We start from the raw sequence: 20311 nt of genomic DNA on the forward strand, positions 1-20311 counted from the left end.
TAAATTTACCCTGGCCGGGGTGTGGAGCTCGCCCGTCATTTTGTGTGACGGGGATGGGCGGCACTTTCTGTGGCTTGAGGGGGCGAGGCGTGTGTTTCGTCAGCTTTTAGACAGAATTAAAAAAAAAAAAAAAAAAAAAAGGTTTTTTTGGGGACCATATGAGCCAATTCCCCCTTTAGACGCCTCGGGCGTTCAAAGGCAGCGATGCGCCCACACCCCCCTGTGGCTGAGGGCAGCCGCCATTTTGTTCCCGCCTCCCCGTTCCCGCCTCGGCGCCGTGAGGGAGCGCGCGCGGGCCCCGCCCCGCGGCCCCGCCCCTGTGGCCGCCGTCCCGTCGGCGGCGCGGCGGCAGCGGGCGGCCGCCGTAGCCCCTGCGAGGGGAGCCCGTGCCCGGGCGGGGAGGAAGAGAAAGGCGGCCCGAGCCGGGTTACAAGATGGCGGCGGCGCTGTAGTAGCTGCTGAGGCGGAGCGGCGCCAGCGAGGCCCGGGCCGGGGCGCGGCGGCGCTGACTCGCCATGGGAAGCGGCGCGTTAAAGGCCCCGCGGTGCCCCTGAGCGGCCCGGCGGCCCCGCTTGCTCCCCGCCGCCCTCGCTCCATCGCCCCCGCGGAGGCGGAGCGGGCCCGGGGCTGCACCATGTCGGACACCCGCCGGCGGGTGAAGGTCTACACGCTCAACGAGGATCGGCAATGGGACGACAGGGGCACCGGGCACGTCTCCTCCAGCTACGTGGAGCGGCTGAAGGGGATGTCGCTGCTGGTGCGCGCCGAGTCGGACGGTGAGAGCGTGGCCGGGGCTGCCCAGGCCGCTTCCCCTCGCCCCACGCCCGGCTCCGGGCCCCGAGCGCCGGGGCTGCCCCCCACCACCGCCGGGCCCGGCTGATGGTGCCTTCCCTTGGGACACCCCCGGGGATTATCGTTGTTATTGGTATTATTTCCACTCCCCCTGCTTTGCCTTACGTTGCGGATCGTGTGGGGTTGCCTCACCACACAAGACACGGCAGCGTTTGCTACTGTGGTCTTAGACTTCTCCCCTCCCAGTTCATAGAATTATGGAATACTCTGAGCTGGAGGGGACCCATCATGATCATCAAATCCCAGCTCCTGGCCCTGCACAGAGCTCCCAACAATCCCAGCGTGGCCCTGCGAGCGTTGTCCAGGCGCTCTGGCAGCCTCGGGACCATTCCCTGGGGAGCCTGGGCAGTGCCCGACCACCCTGCGGGGGAAGAACCTTTCCCTGATATCCATCCCGAACCTCCCCAGACCCATCCCTGAGAGCGTTGTCCAGGCGCTCCTGCAGCTCTGGTAGCCTCGGGACCATTCCCTGGGGAGCCTGGGCAGTGCCCGACCACCCTGCGGGGGAAGAACCTTTCCCTGATATCCATCCCGAACCTCCCCAGACCCAGCTCCATGCAGTCACCCCAGCCAGCTGTGGCTCCTCGGCCTGAACAGAGCTGAAGCTGTGACATGTGGGGACATTTTGTTCTCTTTCAGAGCAATATCCTTTGCTTCTGAGGTGCTCTTTTCCTCCCTTTCTTACTTCTGTAAAAGAACTTGTTTGTTTGTTGCTCTTTTTCTCCTCAGGAGTTCCCTGGTTGCGTTCCAGTCGGGTGGCATCCCTTGTGTTTTATTGCACTTTAAAGTCACCTTAAAGGGTCTATTTTAGAGGGGGGAGGTACGTGTTCCCCACTTTGTCAGCCGGCAGGTGCTAATGTGCTAAATAAACCACCTAAGACTGGTATAAATTGCTCCGGAGCTGTTGCCAGGAGACATACACTACTTGCATACACAAGATGAAGTCCCTGCGTTTATAGTAGCTGAATGATTCACTTCTGAAGGGCAGCTGAAGGGAATAAAAGCAAGTGGCCCACGTGGCTTCTCTGGACAAAAACATTTTTATGCTGGGCAGCACATTACCTGCTGGAATTTTTACAGTTGGCCTAAAAGATCACTAAAAAAGCTGGTTCTTCCGCCAGATCTCAGAAGAAAAGAGTGCTAAAAGTGGATTTTGGACTAAAGTAGGAGAGAAAAAATTATTTTAATAGGGATATTCCTGTTGAATTTTGTTTTACCTAGCTTATTTTAGGAAATTATATTTAAAGGAGGCGGTTCTTGTGGATTTTCCATGAGATTTGGATTAAGCTGAGAGTGTTGGCTGGCACGTGGGCAGTGGTGTGAGATGTGTGGAGATGTTTGTTTTGTTGGATTCAGTAAATCTCTCTTCGTACCTTTTTCAGGTTCACTACTGTTAGAATCGAAGATAAATCCAAATACTGCATATCAAAAACAGCAGGCAAGTATTTTTGCTAGGCTTTACTTTCTCTGGTTGCTGGTGCTGAGGAATTGTTTTGTGCTTGGAGTAATTGCATTTTTCAGGAAAAAAAGGAAAAGCAAGAGGACATACAATTGTTGATGGTGTTTTTTAGAGGTGAAAAAATTTATGGGTGTTTTTTAGAGGTGAAAAAATTGCGTAGAAGCCTGTGGATGCTAGACACTTCACATTCTAGAAATTAATATGTGGGTCTTCTAGAAAAATACCTTTTGGAATTCAGGCTTTGAAGATAATATATGCAATTTGGAGAAATATTGAAATCATTACAGGAAGGATAGTTGAAAACATGTATGTGTAACTTTTGTCTCCTATGCCAGGCCATCTGAAATAATTGTAAAATTAGGGAGGCAAAACTTTGACCAGCTCTGTTGAAGTGTATTTATTTATTTATTGAGTTCTTTTTCTGGAAATAACATGAAGGAATTTGTCTTTGTGGGACTCCTTTCTTTGTTGTTGCTGTTTAGATTTTATTTTAAGCCCTGAAAGCTCCTGTTGTCCTAGGTAAGGCCACAAGCCATGGTGAGAGTTACCTTTCCTAGGGGTAAACCTCCTGCAAGACAAAGTAAAACAGTTGGGAGCAGTTAACAGTTGTTATTAGGTTATTTTTGTTTCATCCACTGAAAAAAATCAGCTTACTGAATTTCTTCTGCTTGTATTGTTTTCCCTTTTTCAGCATGCATTTTTGATGTCTCTGCCTGCATTGTTCTCATGGGTTTTCTGGAGTTTTTTCTGTCTGTTCCTTTGTTCTGCAGCGTTCTCTGTTCCTTCAGCGTTTGATACTTGTTCTTTATCGTTATGGTATCCAGAAGTGTTTCAGCACTGCAGAAAACAGTAATTTTGTTCTTCCTGAGTCACAGAGGGACACATCTTTGAGGATTTTGTTATAGTGACAACTTACAGTGTGAGAATTTGAGAAAGAGACTTTGTTATCTTGTGGACATGGGTTGGCTCGCTTCAGGTTAGCAGTGATGTGGAGTTTTGGGCCAGTCTTTCCAGGGGGCTCTTTGCTGTGGTTTCTGCTTTTCACATGTTAGGGGTTGGTGGCTGTAGGCTTTCCTTGGGGGGCCGTGCTGAGGAAGGAGCTCTGCAGAGCTCCAGAAGCCAAGAGTCTTGAACTGCTTCCTGTTTACTGGAGGAAACCTCTTCATAGTGAAATGCAAATGCAGATTTTGTTGCTGTAAAGTTTTAAAATGCTTTCTTTCACACCCTGTTTCCTGAAACTACAACTGATTAATTGTAGGCCTTTTTTACTTACTTGGTAGCAAATTTTCAAGTGATTTAAGTAGCTTTTGTTACCATTTTGCTTGTTTTGCCTGGCTTTTATTTCTGATACTGATGCTTTTGTGTCCGTGTGGCAGAAAGCTTTTTCTTCTCTGTTTGCTCCTTAAGGTTTGTGCAACCTCGTGCAGCTTTCAGCTGACACAGAGCATTGTCCTGGAGTTGATGGTCTTGGATTTGGGGAAAGCTGCAGGGTGGTGCAGCTTGAAGGAAAAGAAACATGCCCTGCCTACGTCTGTCCTTATGTAAATGACTTGACTGGACTTAGAGGGTACTTAACGCTTAATTGTGGTTTGCACGACAGCTCCTGTGAAAGAAGGAAACCGAGCCCTGATTTTTCGGTGCTGTGCATCAGTCTGTGACTTCCAGTATTACACTGTTAGTGCCAAGTCGTGCTGTAGCTGTTGACCAACCCCAAAGAGGACAGGCCTGTTACCTCCCTGCTCCAGTCGTGTCTGTGGTTCCTGGGGAATTCATTCTGGCCAGGTGTTGGGCACACTGTCATCACGACTTTCCCTTTCTCAAGGGAAATTGGGCTTGGATGGGTCAGACAAAGGTGCCAGCGCAAAATTATGTCTAGTTAGATGAATGCAAAGAACATGAGAGCCTGGAGAGCTTTAGGTCCCCCTGGATTTTGGGGCATAGGCATTGAGAGTTACACACCTCTGCTGGACACCCCACGTTAGCCAGAGGGCAGGGTCAGATGTGTTCTGGAGGCTCTGGCAGGCCTAGTTTTAAAGGTTGGCACCACACCCATTTGATGTTTCAGCCTCTGCTTGAGGTTACTGTTCCCTGGCAGAACTGGCAGAAGAGCGAGTCCGTGGCTGAAAGACATGGAGCTGCTGCAGAAATCCTTACTGGGAGTGCTGCCTTCTGGTGTTACCTTTGCTTTGGGTGTGCTCTGTTTGCAGCTCTGAGATGAAGATCCTGTGCAAATCCTGTCTTTTGCTCAAAGTTGCCATCGTGTGACAACAGAGCTCTTTGCTCGAGGCAGAATAGGAGTTCCTGGTGGCCAGGATTTAACACATTTGCAGGGGTGCTGTTAAAGGCAGCCAGAGCAGTTGCCAGAGGGCTTTTTCACTGCTGTTTCATCTAGTGGCAGGTTGGATGTAGGACTGAGTCAGTTGAAACATGTCTTCCCGCTGGATTCGTTTTTATCCCCACGTGTTCCCCATCTGCTTCCCTGTGCAGCACATTGGTGCTGGCATGGGGACGTGGTGCAGTGCAGGAGCACGGAGGGGTGGAGTAGCAGACACTGTGCACACCAGCACCAGCACTGGAGAAGGGTTTGAACTGCTCTGAGTTTCAGTTTTTGTTCAGAATTAATCTTTTTTGTCTTTATTGGTGCTTGAGTGAATTAAGGAACGTTGTTGTTGCTCGTGGATGGAGCAGCATGGCCTCTAAGCAGGTGGGAGTGTGGTAGAGCTCGGCCTGGAAGGTGTCTGTCTGCTCTTCGTGGGTTGTCTGAGGTCATGCAGGAAGTGTGTGCCAGATGAGTACGTCTTATATTGGTTCTGGACAATTATTTTCTCTTGAAACCATCTTTCAGTCTTTCTGAAATATTTTTGGAAAAGCTTATATAACTTGTGCTTTGTGTGGGCAGTACAGATTGTAACAAGTACCATTCAGTAACTCGAGAATTTTCACAAATTTTTGACTGCAGTCCCTGGGTGCCTGGAGTCATTTTAAGTTCCTGCGTTAATTCTCTTACTTGAATCATCCCGGGCTATGAATAGGGCTGCTGAATGTGCGTGTCCTTCTTTGTTCAGTGAAGCACCTCTGAGGCTCAGCTTACCTGCAGTGCATTGATTTTGAGTGTCAGGCCATCAGTACTTGCACAGAATGTTTCAAGGTAAACATTTCAGATTTGAAATTCTGTAGCAGCCATAAAATTGTACTTAAGAATTATTTTTTTTTTATTAGTCTCTGAACAAGAACCAGGTCAGGGAGCTGATGAGGCTTTTCAGTATGTGCAGTTGACAATTACTATTTTTCCCTTGAAGCCCAGTTGAGTTGTTGACTCTGAAATGGCACAAGGTAAATACAGAGATCCAGAGGTCCTGAGCTGGAGATGAGGGGGGACAGCTGTGAATGAAAACCATGTCAGCTCTAAGAGCTTGGACCAGTTGTGATGGAGCCTGGCAGCAGAGAGTCTCCCTATTAATATTTCTCTGTAGGAGAAAAGTGCAACTGTAATATAGGACACTGCAATATAAATAAACAACTCACAACAGTGCTGAAACCACAGTGCATTGAACTCTGTTCTTTCCACAACAGGGAAACTTTTTTTCGCTAAAGAAATGTGTAAAAATTAGTAAGAAAGGAAAAAAAAAAATTGTCTGTGCAAATTCCATTGTTTTTAGTGTGGCCTTGATTATTTTGGGAGAAGGAAATGGATCTATTGATAGGCATTTGCCAACGCTGATGTTGTTCTTAACTTCATTTTCAAAGAGAAGAAAAGGGCAAAGACAAAACTCCCAAGATATACAACTCCCCGTGGGTATTGAGGAATTAGGATTACTGTAGAAATGAAGAATTAATGCTGTACCAGTGCTGCTGCTGTTCATTCATGTTCCAGTGGTAGTTGTAGCAGCTGGGAGGTTGTGTTGAGACAGATGTGTGTTTTCCAAATAACTGCTGATGGAAGAGGGAACCCACTGTCCCATGCCAGCTCTGCTTCCCAAATGTCAATCCCCTCACACCTGGAAGTAGAGAGTGCTCCCTGACCTGTGTAAGCCCAGATAACTGCATTTACAAAGGTCTGTTTAAACCTTACTGCCCCTGAAGCACCTAAGGAATATCATCAGGTGTTTTTTGGGTTTCATTGCTGAGCTTAAGGATACCACTCTTAATATTTTGTGTTCACTAAAAGTGGTCTAAAGACCTAACCAGCTTCGATGAGTTGTGTGGTGAATATTGAATGTTGTAAATGTGGGAATTAATTACCTTGCTGACCATTAAGGAAAAGCTTGTTAGTGTTTAAAAAACACTTCAGTATTTAAAAAACTGTAATAACAGTTCAGGAAGTCAGACTTGGAATGTTGAACAGTTTTGCTGGAGCTCATCAAATATTCTGGAGAGTTAGCAGAGAGCTGCTCAGTTTGGATATTTTTATATGAAGATGAGTTTGCTGTAGGATGGAGAACTGTTCTCCTGCTTTTGTCTGGGACAGAGTGAATTTTCATGCCAGCAGCTGGTGCAGTGCTGTGGTTGGATTTAGGATGAGAACGACACTGATAGCACAGGGATGTTTTAGTTGTTGTGAGCAGTGCTTACCTTGAGTCAAGGACTGATGAGTTCCCCCTGCTCTGGCAGTGAGGAGCTGTGAGGGAGCGTGGCCAGGACAGCTGAGCTGGCCAGGGGGATGTTCCATACCCTGGGATAAACTGGGGGGTTGGCTGGGAGGGGCTGATTGCTGCTCAGGTGGTGCTGAGCATCACTTAACTGTCAGGATTTATTCCTTTCTTCCCCTTCTTTTTTTTTCTTTTTTTTTCCTGTAACTATTATAATTGCTCATTATATTTTAGTTTATTTCATTTTGGAAACTGTTCTTACCTCAAGAATAGAACTTTCACCTTGTCCTGATTCTCTTTCCCATCCCAGTGGTGGGAGGAAGTGAGTGAGCAGCTGTGTGGTACTTCCTTGGCAGCTGGGTCAAACCACAACCACTCTATATTGTCTTGAATATATATTCAACTGAATGTTGAAGTACAGGCTTGCATTCCTTACAGGACAGCAGCAAGTATCCTAATAAAATCTCCTCAAAAACCATTTTAGCCTATTCAGAAATTCCACCAAAACTTCCAGGTGTGCTGTGCAAGTGCACAAATTGAATTGATGGAGACAATAATAACAGAGAAGGAAAACCTGGCTGGAATGAAAATAACTGGCAAGGTGGTTGTAACTTTAGTAAGAACTTGGGAGTTTTGTATTATTCAAGCTGTATGGCTTTTAATTCAGAAAGGAGTATTTGAACATTAGCTAGGCATTATATCTCACTTAGCTAGGGCTGTCTTAAACTCTTTCTGAAGGGAAAACTGAAATCTTAGGGGGTTTGTTTCTATCTTACTATGACAATACTTAACCTGTTATATTGTAGGTTTTCTTAATCTAATGTATGCCTTCCCATTTCAAGACTTGGCTCAAGAAATGTATCTTGCAGAGAAATGCCATCATAAGTGGCTTGGATATGAAAAACAGTATCTTTAAATATATTTTGTGTAAGTTAATGGCTATAAAATAACAAGAAAGTTGATGTATGGCAGAACATGATGTAATATTTTAGTGGTTTATGCTTTTTTTTTGACAAGTGTAACTTTAATTAAAATTACTTATTCTTTAGACATTGGCTTTAAAGGAGTGGAGGTTAATATATAGTACAGACCTGTTTCAGAAATAATTATTTTCTTGGTTTTTTCTCAAACAGGACACCCTGATTGTTTGGTCAGAAGCAGAGAACTATGATTTATAGCTGTAGTTTCAAAATGGATTGCAGTTAATCACACACATCATTTGCACAGTGTTTTGAATGTTTGCCCTGCTCTCTGATACTTTGATTTTGTGTTTTGAAAAGGTACATTTCAGGTGAGTATATGAATATTTTTTTAATGGGTTGTAAAGCTGAAGATATTTCTCCTTGATTCCCAAGCAACACACAACTTTTGGTCAAGTTTGTGTAGGTATTTAGAGAACAGGTAACTTGCTGTATTCTGTATTAGGCACATTGTGCTGGTTTTGTAACAATTCTGGATCTGTGATTCCAAAGAGCATGTTCAGAACCATTCCTGTTACACTGCTGTTACATCATAGTACCAATTTCAAATATTCCTGTTGTCTTAAAGATTAAGTAACTAGTTGCTGGATTTTTTTTCATACTGATACCCAGAAGTGATAAGAAAAAACCAAGCTGTTACTTTATGAAAAACTGTCCTGCACAGTTTGTAGTCAGAAGAGGCTCCAAGGTGGTTGGGACCCTGGAAGGAGCCTCAGTGAAGAGCTGTGTGAATTCATGGCATTTTGGGGTTGTCAGCTGGTGCTGTGTTGTGCAAACTCATGGGTACCCAGGTGGCTTTATTCTGTTTATCTGTGTCCAAAAATGGTCCATTTGTGTAGGATACATCACATACTCACCCCATACTCCTGGGGTGAGTGTGGAGAGCCTCTGTGACACACCAAGAGTTGAGGAAAAGAGGAAGGGAGTAAAAATGGTGGAAAGAAAGGGGCACTGCAGACATAACATATCCATATGGAATATACTCATGAGTTCAGATATGGGTGAAATGTGGTTAAGAGTTTAATAGAGGACTGGCAAATAAAACTGAGTAATTGCAGAGAATTGCATGAATATGCTATTTGGCTGCTTTCTACTATCTTCTTTGTGGCTCAATAGCAGAAAGAAACAAAAAATTAAATCCCTCTTGTGAAATTATGAGCTTTGTATTAAATAAAGATTTTCCTTTAAATTCTTTTACATATATTTTCAAAAACTAAAAGTAAATTCAGTATTATGCTCCTGAGGCCACAGTCCTGTTTGCATTTAGAGATTTTTAAGCTATAGAGTTCTTTTTTTTTTTCATTGGGGCTTTTCAATACTGAATATTTAATTATGCAGTAACAGAGAACTCTGATTTGCTGTTACCTCGAGTACTCCTTGCAGAAGGTTCTGAAATTCTCTGACAGTTCTTTGCTGGGTCTGCCATGGCTGTCTTTGCCATGTGCACACAGGTTTGCCTGCTGATTCTAAAGCCTGTAGTTGAGATGTGTGGTGATTTACAGATAATGTTGATGCTTGAGAATTACAGGTTTAGAAAAAAGCACGCATGGAAAAGATGTTATAGCACACTTGAGGAAAATTCCCACTTGAAGTCGTGGGGACCTGAGGTCCAGGACTGCTTTCGCAGGCCTGTGGTGTAAATCAGCTTGTTGGGCACAAGAACTCCAAAGCTCCTTTGGGTTTGGGGAACACATGGGACGTCCTGTTACCCTAAATACACTGGCAAAGCTCCCTGGGAGAAGGCAGTTTAGAGGAGCAGCAGATTGTGCTTGCCACGGCAGCAAAGCTCCTTTCTACGTGCCACGGAGCACTAGATCCCAGTGCTGCTGCTGCTGGAAGGGCAGCCACGTGGGAAGGGAACCTCCATCCATCCCATGCTTCAGGACACAGGACTGGGCTGAGCAGCAGCCTTAGACAAGCAGGAGATGTTTCTGTGCTCAGGTGTTCTGCAGTGGGGATTTTCTACTCTACCTGCTGTTGATTGTAGTATGGTTTGGGGTTTTTTTTTTGTACCAGGGTTAATTAAGCTGTTTAAGCCAGCAAAGCTTAAAATAAACCACTAAATCTGTGTATGTTGCACTCCCTGTGATGTTGATTCCAGGTATCATTTGTTTGTAAAGCACTTCTATCCCCACGTCTTAAACTTGTCAGGAGAAGGTTTGCCAGTCTTTGGTTGGCATTGCTGTAACTGTAAAAATTCTGTATTGTTACTCTAATAAAGCAGACAGATTTTAGTGACAGCACACAGCAAAATAGAGAGGTAAGCACACTCTGTGTTATGCAATGTAAAGTTCATGTATATTTATTGGAATGCTGCTGTTCTGTTCATTTTTGTTCAATGCACAAGTTTATTGGGTTGAATTGGTACAGTGGTGCAAAATTTTGTAAAGCTGTAGCATGTTAGTGTTTGCTGTCAGATTTATATTGTCTTTAAAAGGTAACAAACATTTGAATTTGAGAGAATGCCTGCAGTATTCTCAGTGTGAAAGAGTGCATAATAATCAAAGGGCAGAAAGTGCCTGAACCCTTGAGAGATGCTGATGTTCACCCTGGTTTTTGGGTACCTCTTGATCTTACGGGGTAACTGAAATGCTTTGCAAGAAGTGAGGTGTTCCTGTATATGCTTAAATATCTCTTGGTAACAGAGGATGTGAATGTGAAAAGCCAGTAATAGTCCATAAAGTTTCCTGACAAAGCAGAGCATGTGCAAGTGGGAGAGGTTGTTTTATTGTGAGTAAGGTAATGGGGACATGGCTGCAAAGTTGTCCCTTGGCTGGCACTTTGTAATCGCAGTTTTAGGGACCATCACTGAACTCAGCTTCACCTGGCTCTGCTCTCCTGGAGCTGCTTCTGCTGCTCAGAGGGAGTGCTGAAACAATGCCCTGGGAAAGATCCCACTGGATGGATGTGTGCTCTGGCATTTGTGTTTTTTGGGATAAATTGGATGGAGAGCTGGACTTTCTGCAGGGCTGGCTCCTGTAGGGGGTGGCAGTTGTTTTCCAGAGGCGCTGTGTAAGGTGTGTTCCTTTTGTGTGTTACACAGGAAGACGAGAAGTTTTTATCAGAAGTTTTTGCACAGTTGACAGACGAAGCTACAGACGACGACAAACGGTGTGAACTGGTGAGTGCCAGCTGCCTGGGGTGCCTGCAGGGCTCTGGGTCGGGGGATGAAGGAGAAACAGTGAAACTCTTCTGCAGTCACTGGGGGATTTCTGTAGAGCCAGCCAGCACACGAACTCTGCCGCAAAATGTAACTGTTTCATCCTTTCAGGGAGTTTTCTGACCCAAATTCCTTTTTCCCTGTGTGACAGGTCAACTTCTTCAAGGAATTTTGCGCCTTTTCTCAGACGTTACAACCTCAGAACAGAGATGCGTTCTTCAAAACTTTGGCAAAGTTGGGAATTCTTCCAGCTCTTGAAATTGTAATGGTGAGTGAAACTTCAAGCTGAAACCACGTGGAAGAGCTACAGCCACTGGGGCAGTTTTGGCTCTGCTGAGCCCCTCCGTGTCAGTTTTGCTGTGCCGGCAGTGGGAGTTGATTGGAGCGTTCCCAATGCAGAGGCTGCCCCCAGCTCTGAAGTGCCTGACCTGGCTGCTCTGGGCATTTTCATTCTGTGTGAGCCTGTGCTCAGCACAGTCCTTGGGACAAGGGGGTGTAGAAACTGGCAGAGGCTCTTCATGCAGCTGGATTGTTGTTGTGGTTGTTGCTGGCCCAGGGCCCAAGAAGTATTTTTAGATAATCTTGAACTGTTGGCTGGTTCCTCCCAAAAGATCCCGTAATCCTGTCGTTAGCAGATTAATCTGTCCTAATCAGCAGTGGGAAAACAGAATTTCTTTCACTCCTGTGGTTGAAGCAGCTGTTGCTGCCTGAACATTGCAATTCATTTTGCTGGTTTATTAACGTTTTTCTGTAACACTATTACTGTGTCTCATAGAAACTCTGGTAATGAGATGTTCCCAAAACTTAAAACTACCTATTACTTTCAGCTTTACTTGGTAATAAATACCAGCTTAATTTGTTCTTGCTAATCAATTTCTCTCTTTATTAGGGAATGGATGATCTGCAAGTTAGATCTGCTGCTACAGATATATTTTCTTATCTGGTAGAATTTAGCCCATCCATGGTCCGAGAATTTGTGATGCAAGAGGCCCAGCAAAGTGATGATGTAAGTCACAGTGCTTTGCAGTTTGTTGAGTCTTTGGGCAAGGAAGAGACAAACAAAACAGCAAAACAAACCTCTAGAAGTACAGGAAAAAGTAGCTTTAATATACAAACAGCTCTGAGCATGTTGGTGTTGTATGAGTTCACAGTTTTGGAAATCTGACTAACAAGGGTTGTAGGTGTGGAGAGTTGTGCTTGCCAGAATTTCTGTATCCAAATGCAACTCTCAATTCTTCAGTTTCATTTAAAATTGTCTTCAGAAAATTACATAGACTATGGAAATTGCTTTCCACTCTTGAAACTGTCTAATTGTTTGGTGTTTGTTTGGGATTTTTCTGCAGGACATCCTCCTCATCAATGTGGTCATCGAGCAGATGATCTGCGACACAGATCCGGAGCTGGGGGGAGCTGTTCAGCTAATGGGGCTGCTGAGAACTCTGATTGACCCAGAGAATATGCTAGCCACAGCCAATGTAAGGAGAGGGGGGGTACAGATACTGCACTGTCTCAGCAGAGCTGAAAACCTGACATTCTCCGTGTTTGCTCTGATACTGAATTTAAACAAGCCAAAAATAAGATTAACCTTTCCATTCTGGGGCGTTGTGCAGGTGTTCATTAAAAAAGTTTTGTCAAGCTTTTTGAGTTGTTGATGTTTTTTCAGTAGATGTTTGCACGGTGGGGATTTTTTGGTGACTGTGAGCTTGGTTATTTGCCCCAAAATGCAAAAACTGATCTTCCTGGAGCAAAGACAGTCCTGCAGGCCCAACAAATATACAGGCAGACCTGAAGGAGCCAGTAGAATTCTGTATGGGCTGTTTCCTATGTTACTGCTCTTCTTTAAAAGCCTGTGTACAAATCCCAGTGTTTAATAAAGTTATTTTTGTTTTAGAAAACAGAAAAGAGTGAATTTCTCAATTTCTTCTACAACCATTGTATGCACGTTCTCACTGCTCCGCTTCTGGCCAATACATCAGAAGATAAATGTGAAAAAGGTACAGAATATTTTCATTTTCTTTTTCTTCCCTTCAGGCCTGTAGTGTTTGGCAGTGACTGACAGTGCTGGTCCCAGGGATCAGCCTGGGAATGTGCTTGTGGAAAAGTGCTGCTCCCCCAGGGACAGGGCCTCTGTGGGCAGCAGTTCTCAGCCCTTCCCTGCAGCTCTGGATGCTGCTGTAGCTTTGTGCTGTGCTTTGTGCAAGATGCACTTCCTTGATGTTAATCATGCTAATATACAATTGTTAATTGCATTTAAAATATACTTCCTGTAAAGCAGAGTGTCTGTAATTAAAATGCAGTGTCTGTAAATTAAAATGCACTCATTTTAATGCATTATTTGAAAAAATTAGGATTGGTGCTTTATTCCTAAGCTAAGTTTAGGTTATACATTTTCACCTAGATGGATTTAAAACTTTGTAAGGTAAATTAAATACAGAAATCTCACCTGGCTGTGTTCTTGCTGCACGTTTATGTCCCTGTAGCTCACAAACCTTTGATCTGATGAAAAATCTGACCACTTGGTAGAACTGATTGTTTATCCTCATCTTTTAAATCTTGACAGTGCTTTGAAAAGCTTTTTCAGATTTTTGTTTTTATTTTCTTTATCAGATGCAGTAGTTGGATCCACTAAGAGTAATACAATTTGTCCTGGTAAGTCTGACTTGACTTTGAGTTTTGAAACTTGTCTTGTGTGCTGTGTATGGCACTCTGTTAAAAAAAAATAGTTAGGCATGCCCATATTTTATTTCTGTTAATCCTTTTTACTGAAATAGATGCAGGAGCTTTGATTCACTTGAGATGACTGGAAGCTGAAGGAACAGTTAAATTTGTTTTTAAGTTAGTAGGGTGTTTTTTCCTATCAACCTTGCTACTGAAAGCTGAAATTGTTCATTTTTCTTGCAGATAATTACCAAACAGCACAACTACTTGCCTTAATTTTGGAGCTGCTTACTTTTTGTGTGGAACACCACACATATCACATCAAGAATTACATTATGAACAAAGATTTGCTAAGAAGAGTGCTGGTATTGATGAATTCAAAACACATCTTTATCAGATGCAGTAGTTGGATCCACTAAGAGTAATACAATTTGTCCTGGTAAGTCTGACTTGACTTTGAGTTTTGAAACTTGTCTTGTGTGCTGTGTATGGCACTCTGTTAAAAAAAATTAGTTAGGCATGCCCATATTTTATTTCTGTTAATCCTTTTTACTGAAATAGATGCAGGAGCTTTGATTCAGTTTAGATGACTGGAAGCTGAAAGAACATTTTCATTTGTTTTTAAGTTAGTGGGGTTTTTTTTCTTATCAAGCTTGCTACTGAAAGCTGAAATTGTTCATTTTTCTTGCAGATAATTACCAAACAGCACAACTACTTGCCTTAATTTTGGAGCTGCTTACTTTTTGTGTGGAACACCACACATATCACATCAAGAATTACATTATGAACAAAGATTTGCTAAGAAGAGTGCTGGTATTGATGAATTCAAAACACACATTTCTGGCCTTGTGTGAGTATGGAGCTGTTGTGATTTCCTTCTTCCAGGCATGGTGGGACTGTGTGGAACTTGGAATCTGTGGGAAGGTGTTCCAGTGTACACTTGGAATTTGTGTTAGTGGGTGTGGATGAGATTGGCACGCTCTGGGTTTGGGGTCCCATCTTCCTCTGGGTAACACGAGGGGTTTCAGTTCTTTCCACAAACCCTGGCACGTGGTTATTAACTCCTTGAATTTTCCTTCCCACAGGTGCTCTCCGCTTTATGAGGAGGATAATCGGGCTGAAAGATGAATTCTATAATCGTTACATCACCAAGGGAAACCTCTTTGAGCCAGTTATCAACGCCCTGCTGGACAACGGCACGCGGTACAACCTGCTCAACTCTGCTGTGATTGAGCTCTTCGAGTTCATCAGAGTGGTGAGTGCAGCTGCAGCTCTTGCAGGAGCAGCCAGCTCCTTGGAAAACAAGGACTTGCAGCAGCTCCTGAGCCACTTGCTGCCAGCACCTTCGTGTGTGGGAGGCTTTGCTGGGAATCTTTGTGGTCTGTGAAAGTGAAGGGCGGGTTTTAGTTGTAGGATATGGTGGCTGCTGTCTTTTCCAGCAAGAAGAACATTAGGAATTTTAGGATTTGCCTGATAGGGTGAGAGACTTGACAGAGGGGGACTGACCAAAAGGTTCCTGGTCCCACATGAGCTGCTGTAGTTGCTGAGGAGTGGGGAGAGCTGGAGCCTGTGGGGAGGACAGGGCACAGTTCTCCCACATAAAAGATCTTTGTTTAACAGAAGTGTCACAAATACAACTGGGACACTGCCGGGTCCATTGTCTATTTCTATGGGAAGCCTAATCATTATTTCTCAATCTCATCTCTTTTATCAAAGATAAATCTGATTTCATGTTTCACATTTGTATGATATTGTACAATATCGCTTTGGCTCTGGGCAAGAAATCAGTTTCTTTCCAAACTAAACTCAAAAGCTTTGTGAACTTCTTCTTGTGCCCATTTGAGGCTGAAATCCTGTTTTGTTCTTCTGCAGGAAGATATTAAGTCCCTTATTGCACATATAGTTGAAAACTTCTATAATGCACTTGAATCTATTGAGTATGTTCAGACGTTCAAGGGACTGAAGACAAAATATGAGCAGGAGAAGGACCGACAAAGCCAGAAGCTGAACAGGTAGGCCCTGGTTTCTGTGCCCTGAGCCTGGCAGGGGCTGCTGCTGTGCTCTGCTCCTTGCTTTTCTCTTTCCCAGAGGGCAGCAGGAGCAGGAGGCTGGGACTGGGGCTGGGTTTCATTCTTGGTGGAAACTTCTCAGATTAGAGGAAAGCCCCATCTGCCTTTCCTTGTGGCCAAGTGTAGTAGAGCTGATGTTGGCCAGTGGACTAAATGTTATTTTCGTAAAACACTCTAAGAGAAGAGAGAGAACTCTCTAAGAGAAGAGCAAAATGTTGCTCTGTCGCTCTGATTTGGGATTCAGTCTGGCTTGCCATCAGCTGGGGTGTTGGTGAGTCTTGGGGTGAGGGCAGAACCAGAGATGGAGCTGCATTGCCTTCTCAAGTGCACTGAGTTCCCTCTAGGGCTCTGTAGGGCATTTCTGATCCCGAGCCTGAAACAGCAGCCAAGCTGGAATCCCTGTGTGTGTCTCTTACAGTGTCCCATCCATATTGCGTAGCAATAGATTCCGCAGGGATGCCAGAGCCTTGGAGGAGGATGAAGAAATGTGGTTCAATGAAGATGAAGAGGAAGAAGGCGAAGCTGTTGTACCTCCAGTTGAGAAGTCAAAACAGGAGGATGATTTTCCAGATAGCTATGAGAAATTTATGGAAACTAAAAAAGGTATTTACTCTGTTTGAGCTTGTTGGCACTGGAAGTGCTCCATGGCAGATACGTGGAGTATCACCCAGACTAACCCGTGGTTTGTGCTCTGTACCTCAAGCAGCAGCACAGGGTATTCCGTGTAATTGAGTCTTGAGATCCAAATGTGTCTTCGCAAGCCAGTTTAGGATTAAAATAACGAGTTTAAATGGTATCCAAAAGCAGGACTTTGAATGTGCCTGTGTGCTCCAGGTGAGCCATGTCCCCGTGCCCTCAGCATCCAGGCCCTGCTCGGTTTGCTGCTGGTGGGCTCAGGATGGGCTTGGTTGGGGAACTGAGAATTGCAGCAGAATTGGAACCAAAAAACCTGCTGGCTCTCGCCCTGCGATTGCACTGTGATGTGGATTGTACTCCTTGGTGTGCAGCTGATACCTAAGTGTGACAATGTTTGTCCCTCAGCTAAGGAGAGTGAAGACAAAGAGAATCTTCCAAAAAGGACTTCAGCTGGGGGATTCAAATTCACTTTTTCCCACTCAGCCAGCGCAGCCAACGGTGCGAACGGCGCAAACAGCAAATCCGTGGCAGCTCAGACATCACCAGCGAGCTCCAACGGCTCCTCTTCCAAGAACACGGCCCTGAGCCCGGCGGTGCCAGCCCCCAAGGTGGGAGAACTCGTGTGGGGCTGTCCCAGGGTGACAGCAGCAACAGCCTGCGGGCAACAGGGCTGAGTTGGGCATAAATTCACCTGAGCCCCTCGCTGCTCTGGGGAGGTCTGAGTGGGGCTGGGCTCTGGTGGAATCTGGTGGGTGCAGTCTCATCCCACACCCTCTGCGTCGTTTCACTGTTTCCACGTTTTGTTCTGCTCAGTTGCTGCTCTGTGTACCTGATGTACAAAGGAAAGGGGGTTTTTGGGAACTGTTAGTGCCCCGCTGGCTGGGGAATTGCCCAGTGCTTTTGAGGAGACAAGTGCAGCGAGTGACCCCTGTGTGGTGGCTGACTCGGCCGTGCATTATTGGAATCCTCAGCCACTGAGCTCCTGAGCAGCTGCAGAAAAGCGTGGCAGGGGTTGATTGCCCAGCCTAAGGCTGAGCAGCCAAAGGGATGTCAGCCTGCACCTCGGAGTTCGTGTCTGTCCCGCTGGGCTGACAGTGATTAATCTTAAACAGTTCTCAGTCCAGACCCAGAGGAGTGAGGAAGCTCCAGTACATTTTGCAGCTTGAGGTTCAAACCCATTTTCCAGGCAAATGGGACTTGGAATGCCAAAGGCTGGTGTGCCCTGGATAGGTTGGCTGGAGGTTTTGTTCAAAATTTGCACCTTTCTAGGTACTTCTTCAACATAAAAACTTCCTTTTTCCTTTTTCTAATTGGCAGGGAAGTCTAGTTGGGCTAGTGGATTATCCTGATGATGAAGACGATGACGAAGAGGAGGAGACATCTCCAAGGAAAAGACCTCGTCTGGGTTCATAAAAGAAACCAAAACTTTGGAATAAGAACTTTTATTATGGGGTTTCAAATGCTGCAACTGTTTTAAGAGCTAAAAAGAATCTGAATCAGAAAGCTTTCTCCCATGAGTATATAAGATAATACAAGGAGTAGCAAAAGAAACTCGGTGTATCAGCTAGAAAGGGTTAGTTCTGTAAACACAAATCTTCCAAGGAACTTAATGTCTTTCTAGAAAGTAAGGAGTCTGCCATTCAGGCTGTCAAAAAAAAAAGAAAAATTTTAAAAAAAGGTGGGTTAGTATTCTCAGAACCTGGATGAGGGCTTCTCAGCAAGGAAAGTCTCAGGTGTTGGGAGGGAAAGGGGGAGGGAAAGGTATGGTAACACTTTTTAAAAAATATTGCAGGGTTTCCCCATTGTTTAACAGAACTAGGAAAAAAAATTCAAACTTAAATTTTGAACCCAGTAATCTTAATTTTGTAATGGTGCTGTCAGTTGTGTTCTTTTAGCAATGCCTCTTTTAAAAAAATTTTAAGGGAAAACTAACTCTGTTTGCATAAGAACAATCCATATTTTGGGACCATTTATTACCAACTAAACTGCATTTCTCGTGATTGGAGGGAGGGACACTGCAGTTGTAGTGCATGTTGAGTTGTTTCAAACAGTTAAAATAAGTTTTAATTTGTATTTTCCAAGAGGAGAGAATGGAAGCTGGATTCAAAATGGAAGGTTTTGCTTGTTTTGTCAGTGAGACGTCCAGAAATATCTATGCCAAGGAGCAGTGGCTTCCCAAGGGTCTGCAGGAGCTGCTTGTGTCATGGTGGGGCTGCACCTGGCACATCCCTCAGCTGTTGGTTCAGGTTGGGAAGAGCCTGAATTCCAACGTGCCCCACGGTGCTCCAGGGCTGCCTCCTCTTGGAGCAGCTGTTTCCCTGTTTGGGAGCTGCATGGTTGAGGTGGGAATAAGAAACACACAGGTTTTTCATAGAGATGGACTGAGCAGCATTTTAACAGCAAAGGCAGTTTGGACCAAGCCAGGGTTATTGCCAGGAGAACACCTCGAGGGCTTGGAGGCGGAATCCACAAGCAGCACCTGAACCTGGGGTGGTACAAAAGCTGCTTTTTTAAAACACAAAAGCACATTCCACATAGGTGAGTGAACTGTGACAGGAACAGGGGAGTTCATGGCAAGGTGACAGAGGCAAACAGTCCAGGTTTTATTTTTAAGAGCAGCACATGAACTGTAAATATTTTAATGTTAGTTTGCCCATATGTGATCTGAGATCATGACTGAGTGAGAGGAGATTTCCCAGCGACTGTGTCAGAGATGTTAAAGATGGAACCAGCTGCAATCCACCACATAGATCACTCTTGTAATACGTGTTATGGGTCCATTTCTCCTGGAATAGTTTAAACTGAAGCAGTTTCTCTGTTTTGGAGATTTTTGTAGTTAGTTTTAATTTTAGCTCTTGTTTGGAAAAGATGGGCTGTCTGTGTAGATATGAAGTATAGTTTTTTCCATAAAACAGAAGTTTATTTTGTATTAAAGATACCACTGTACTTGTTTTACACCATTTGTATACATGTGGTGATATTAATGCTGAACTGTAAAATTCAGGAATTAAAATGTGACCCTGTAATTCCATAATTATTGCTTTTGTTTGGTTTGTTACACGTGGTAAGGTGAACTCAGACTTTTCAATGTGGCTGTTGCAGGATATTGTTTCAGGTTAGTTATCCATGCAGGTTTCAGAAGTAACTCCATACCCCTGGATGGAACCCCAGAGGGAATGGGTGAGCTCATCCCGATGTGTGAGCAAGACACAGGTGCTCTGATGGACCTGGGGACAGTGGTGGTGTCCCCAGAGAGCTCCAGGCCAGCCAGCACAGGACTGTGAGGGAACACCCGGCAGCTCCAGAGCCAAGGAGGTGTTTGCTGCTGAAGAAGCTGCAGCTCCATCCTCGTGCGCTCGCTCTCAAGCTGCTTTGCTTCCTCGTGGCTCTGTCTCCATCAGTAAAGAAGATTCACAGGCCATGAAAGCAGCAGGGACCTGGGATGTGCCTTCACTCACCTGAGGAGCAGAAGTGACATCTCCTGGAGCGTGGACCCCTGTTCCTGGTTCTCTTCAGCAGCCTCCCAAGCCGAGTTCTCCACAGGACTCCCGAGGAGCGTCAGTCCTTGCTCTGCTCCTCACCACGCCAACGGCTGGAGCTTTAAAAACACACTCAGACAAACAGGAGCTTGCTTCACAGCAAAGCCAAGAATGTAATGAGTTTTTATAGTTCCTAGGAAAGGACTGGGTGAAGTGGCAGCAGATATCCTGTTAAACACCAGCCTGCAATCCCGGGAGAAGGTGACACCCAGCACTCTCTGGCTTTTCCCTGGGCTGTGACCACTTGGTGCTGGTTCCCAGTCTGCCCTCGTGGGCAGCCACGTTTGTTCTCCTGCCAGGGCCCTTCCACTGCCACTTTTGGGGAAAAAATGGAACATCTGCCAACATGTACCAGTTATAAATGCTATT

The 20311-nt window shown here is 44.9% G+C and overlaps 1 protein-coding gene across 1 annotated transcript; it reads left to right on the plus strand.

Annotated features, from left to right (window-relative positions):
* Positions 1 to 327: 327 nt before the first annotated feature.
* Positions 328 to 19437, plus strand: PPP4R3B (protein phosphatase 4 regulatory subunit 3B). The gene is given in 16 exon segments (XM_041417169.1): positions 328 to 776; positions 2235 to 2290; positions 10924 to 11001; positions 11192 to 11308; positions 11930 to 12046; positions 12384 to 12515; positions 12932 to 13034; positions 13648 to 13689; positions 13942 to 14087; positions 14089 to 14137; positions 14390 to 14548; positions 14784 to 14953; positions 15571 to 15710; positions 16186 to 16370; positions 16809 to 17011; positions 17721 to 19437. Coding segments are annotated over 16 exon segments (1935 nt in total). The 5' UTR covers positions 328 to 634; the 3' UTR covers positions 17817 to 19437.
* Positions 19438 to 20311: the final 874 nt, after the last annotated feature.

This window comes from Onychostruthus taczanowskii, unplaced genomic scaffold (assembly GCF_017590055.1).
Source record: "Onychostruthus taczanowskii isolate IOZ18803 unplaced genomic scaffold, ASM1759005v1 scaffold55, whole genome shotgun sequence".
Taxonomy (NCBI): domain Eukaryota; kingdom Metazoa; phylum Chordata; class Aves; order Passeriformes; family Passeridae; genus Onychostruthus; species Onychostruthus taczanowskii.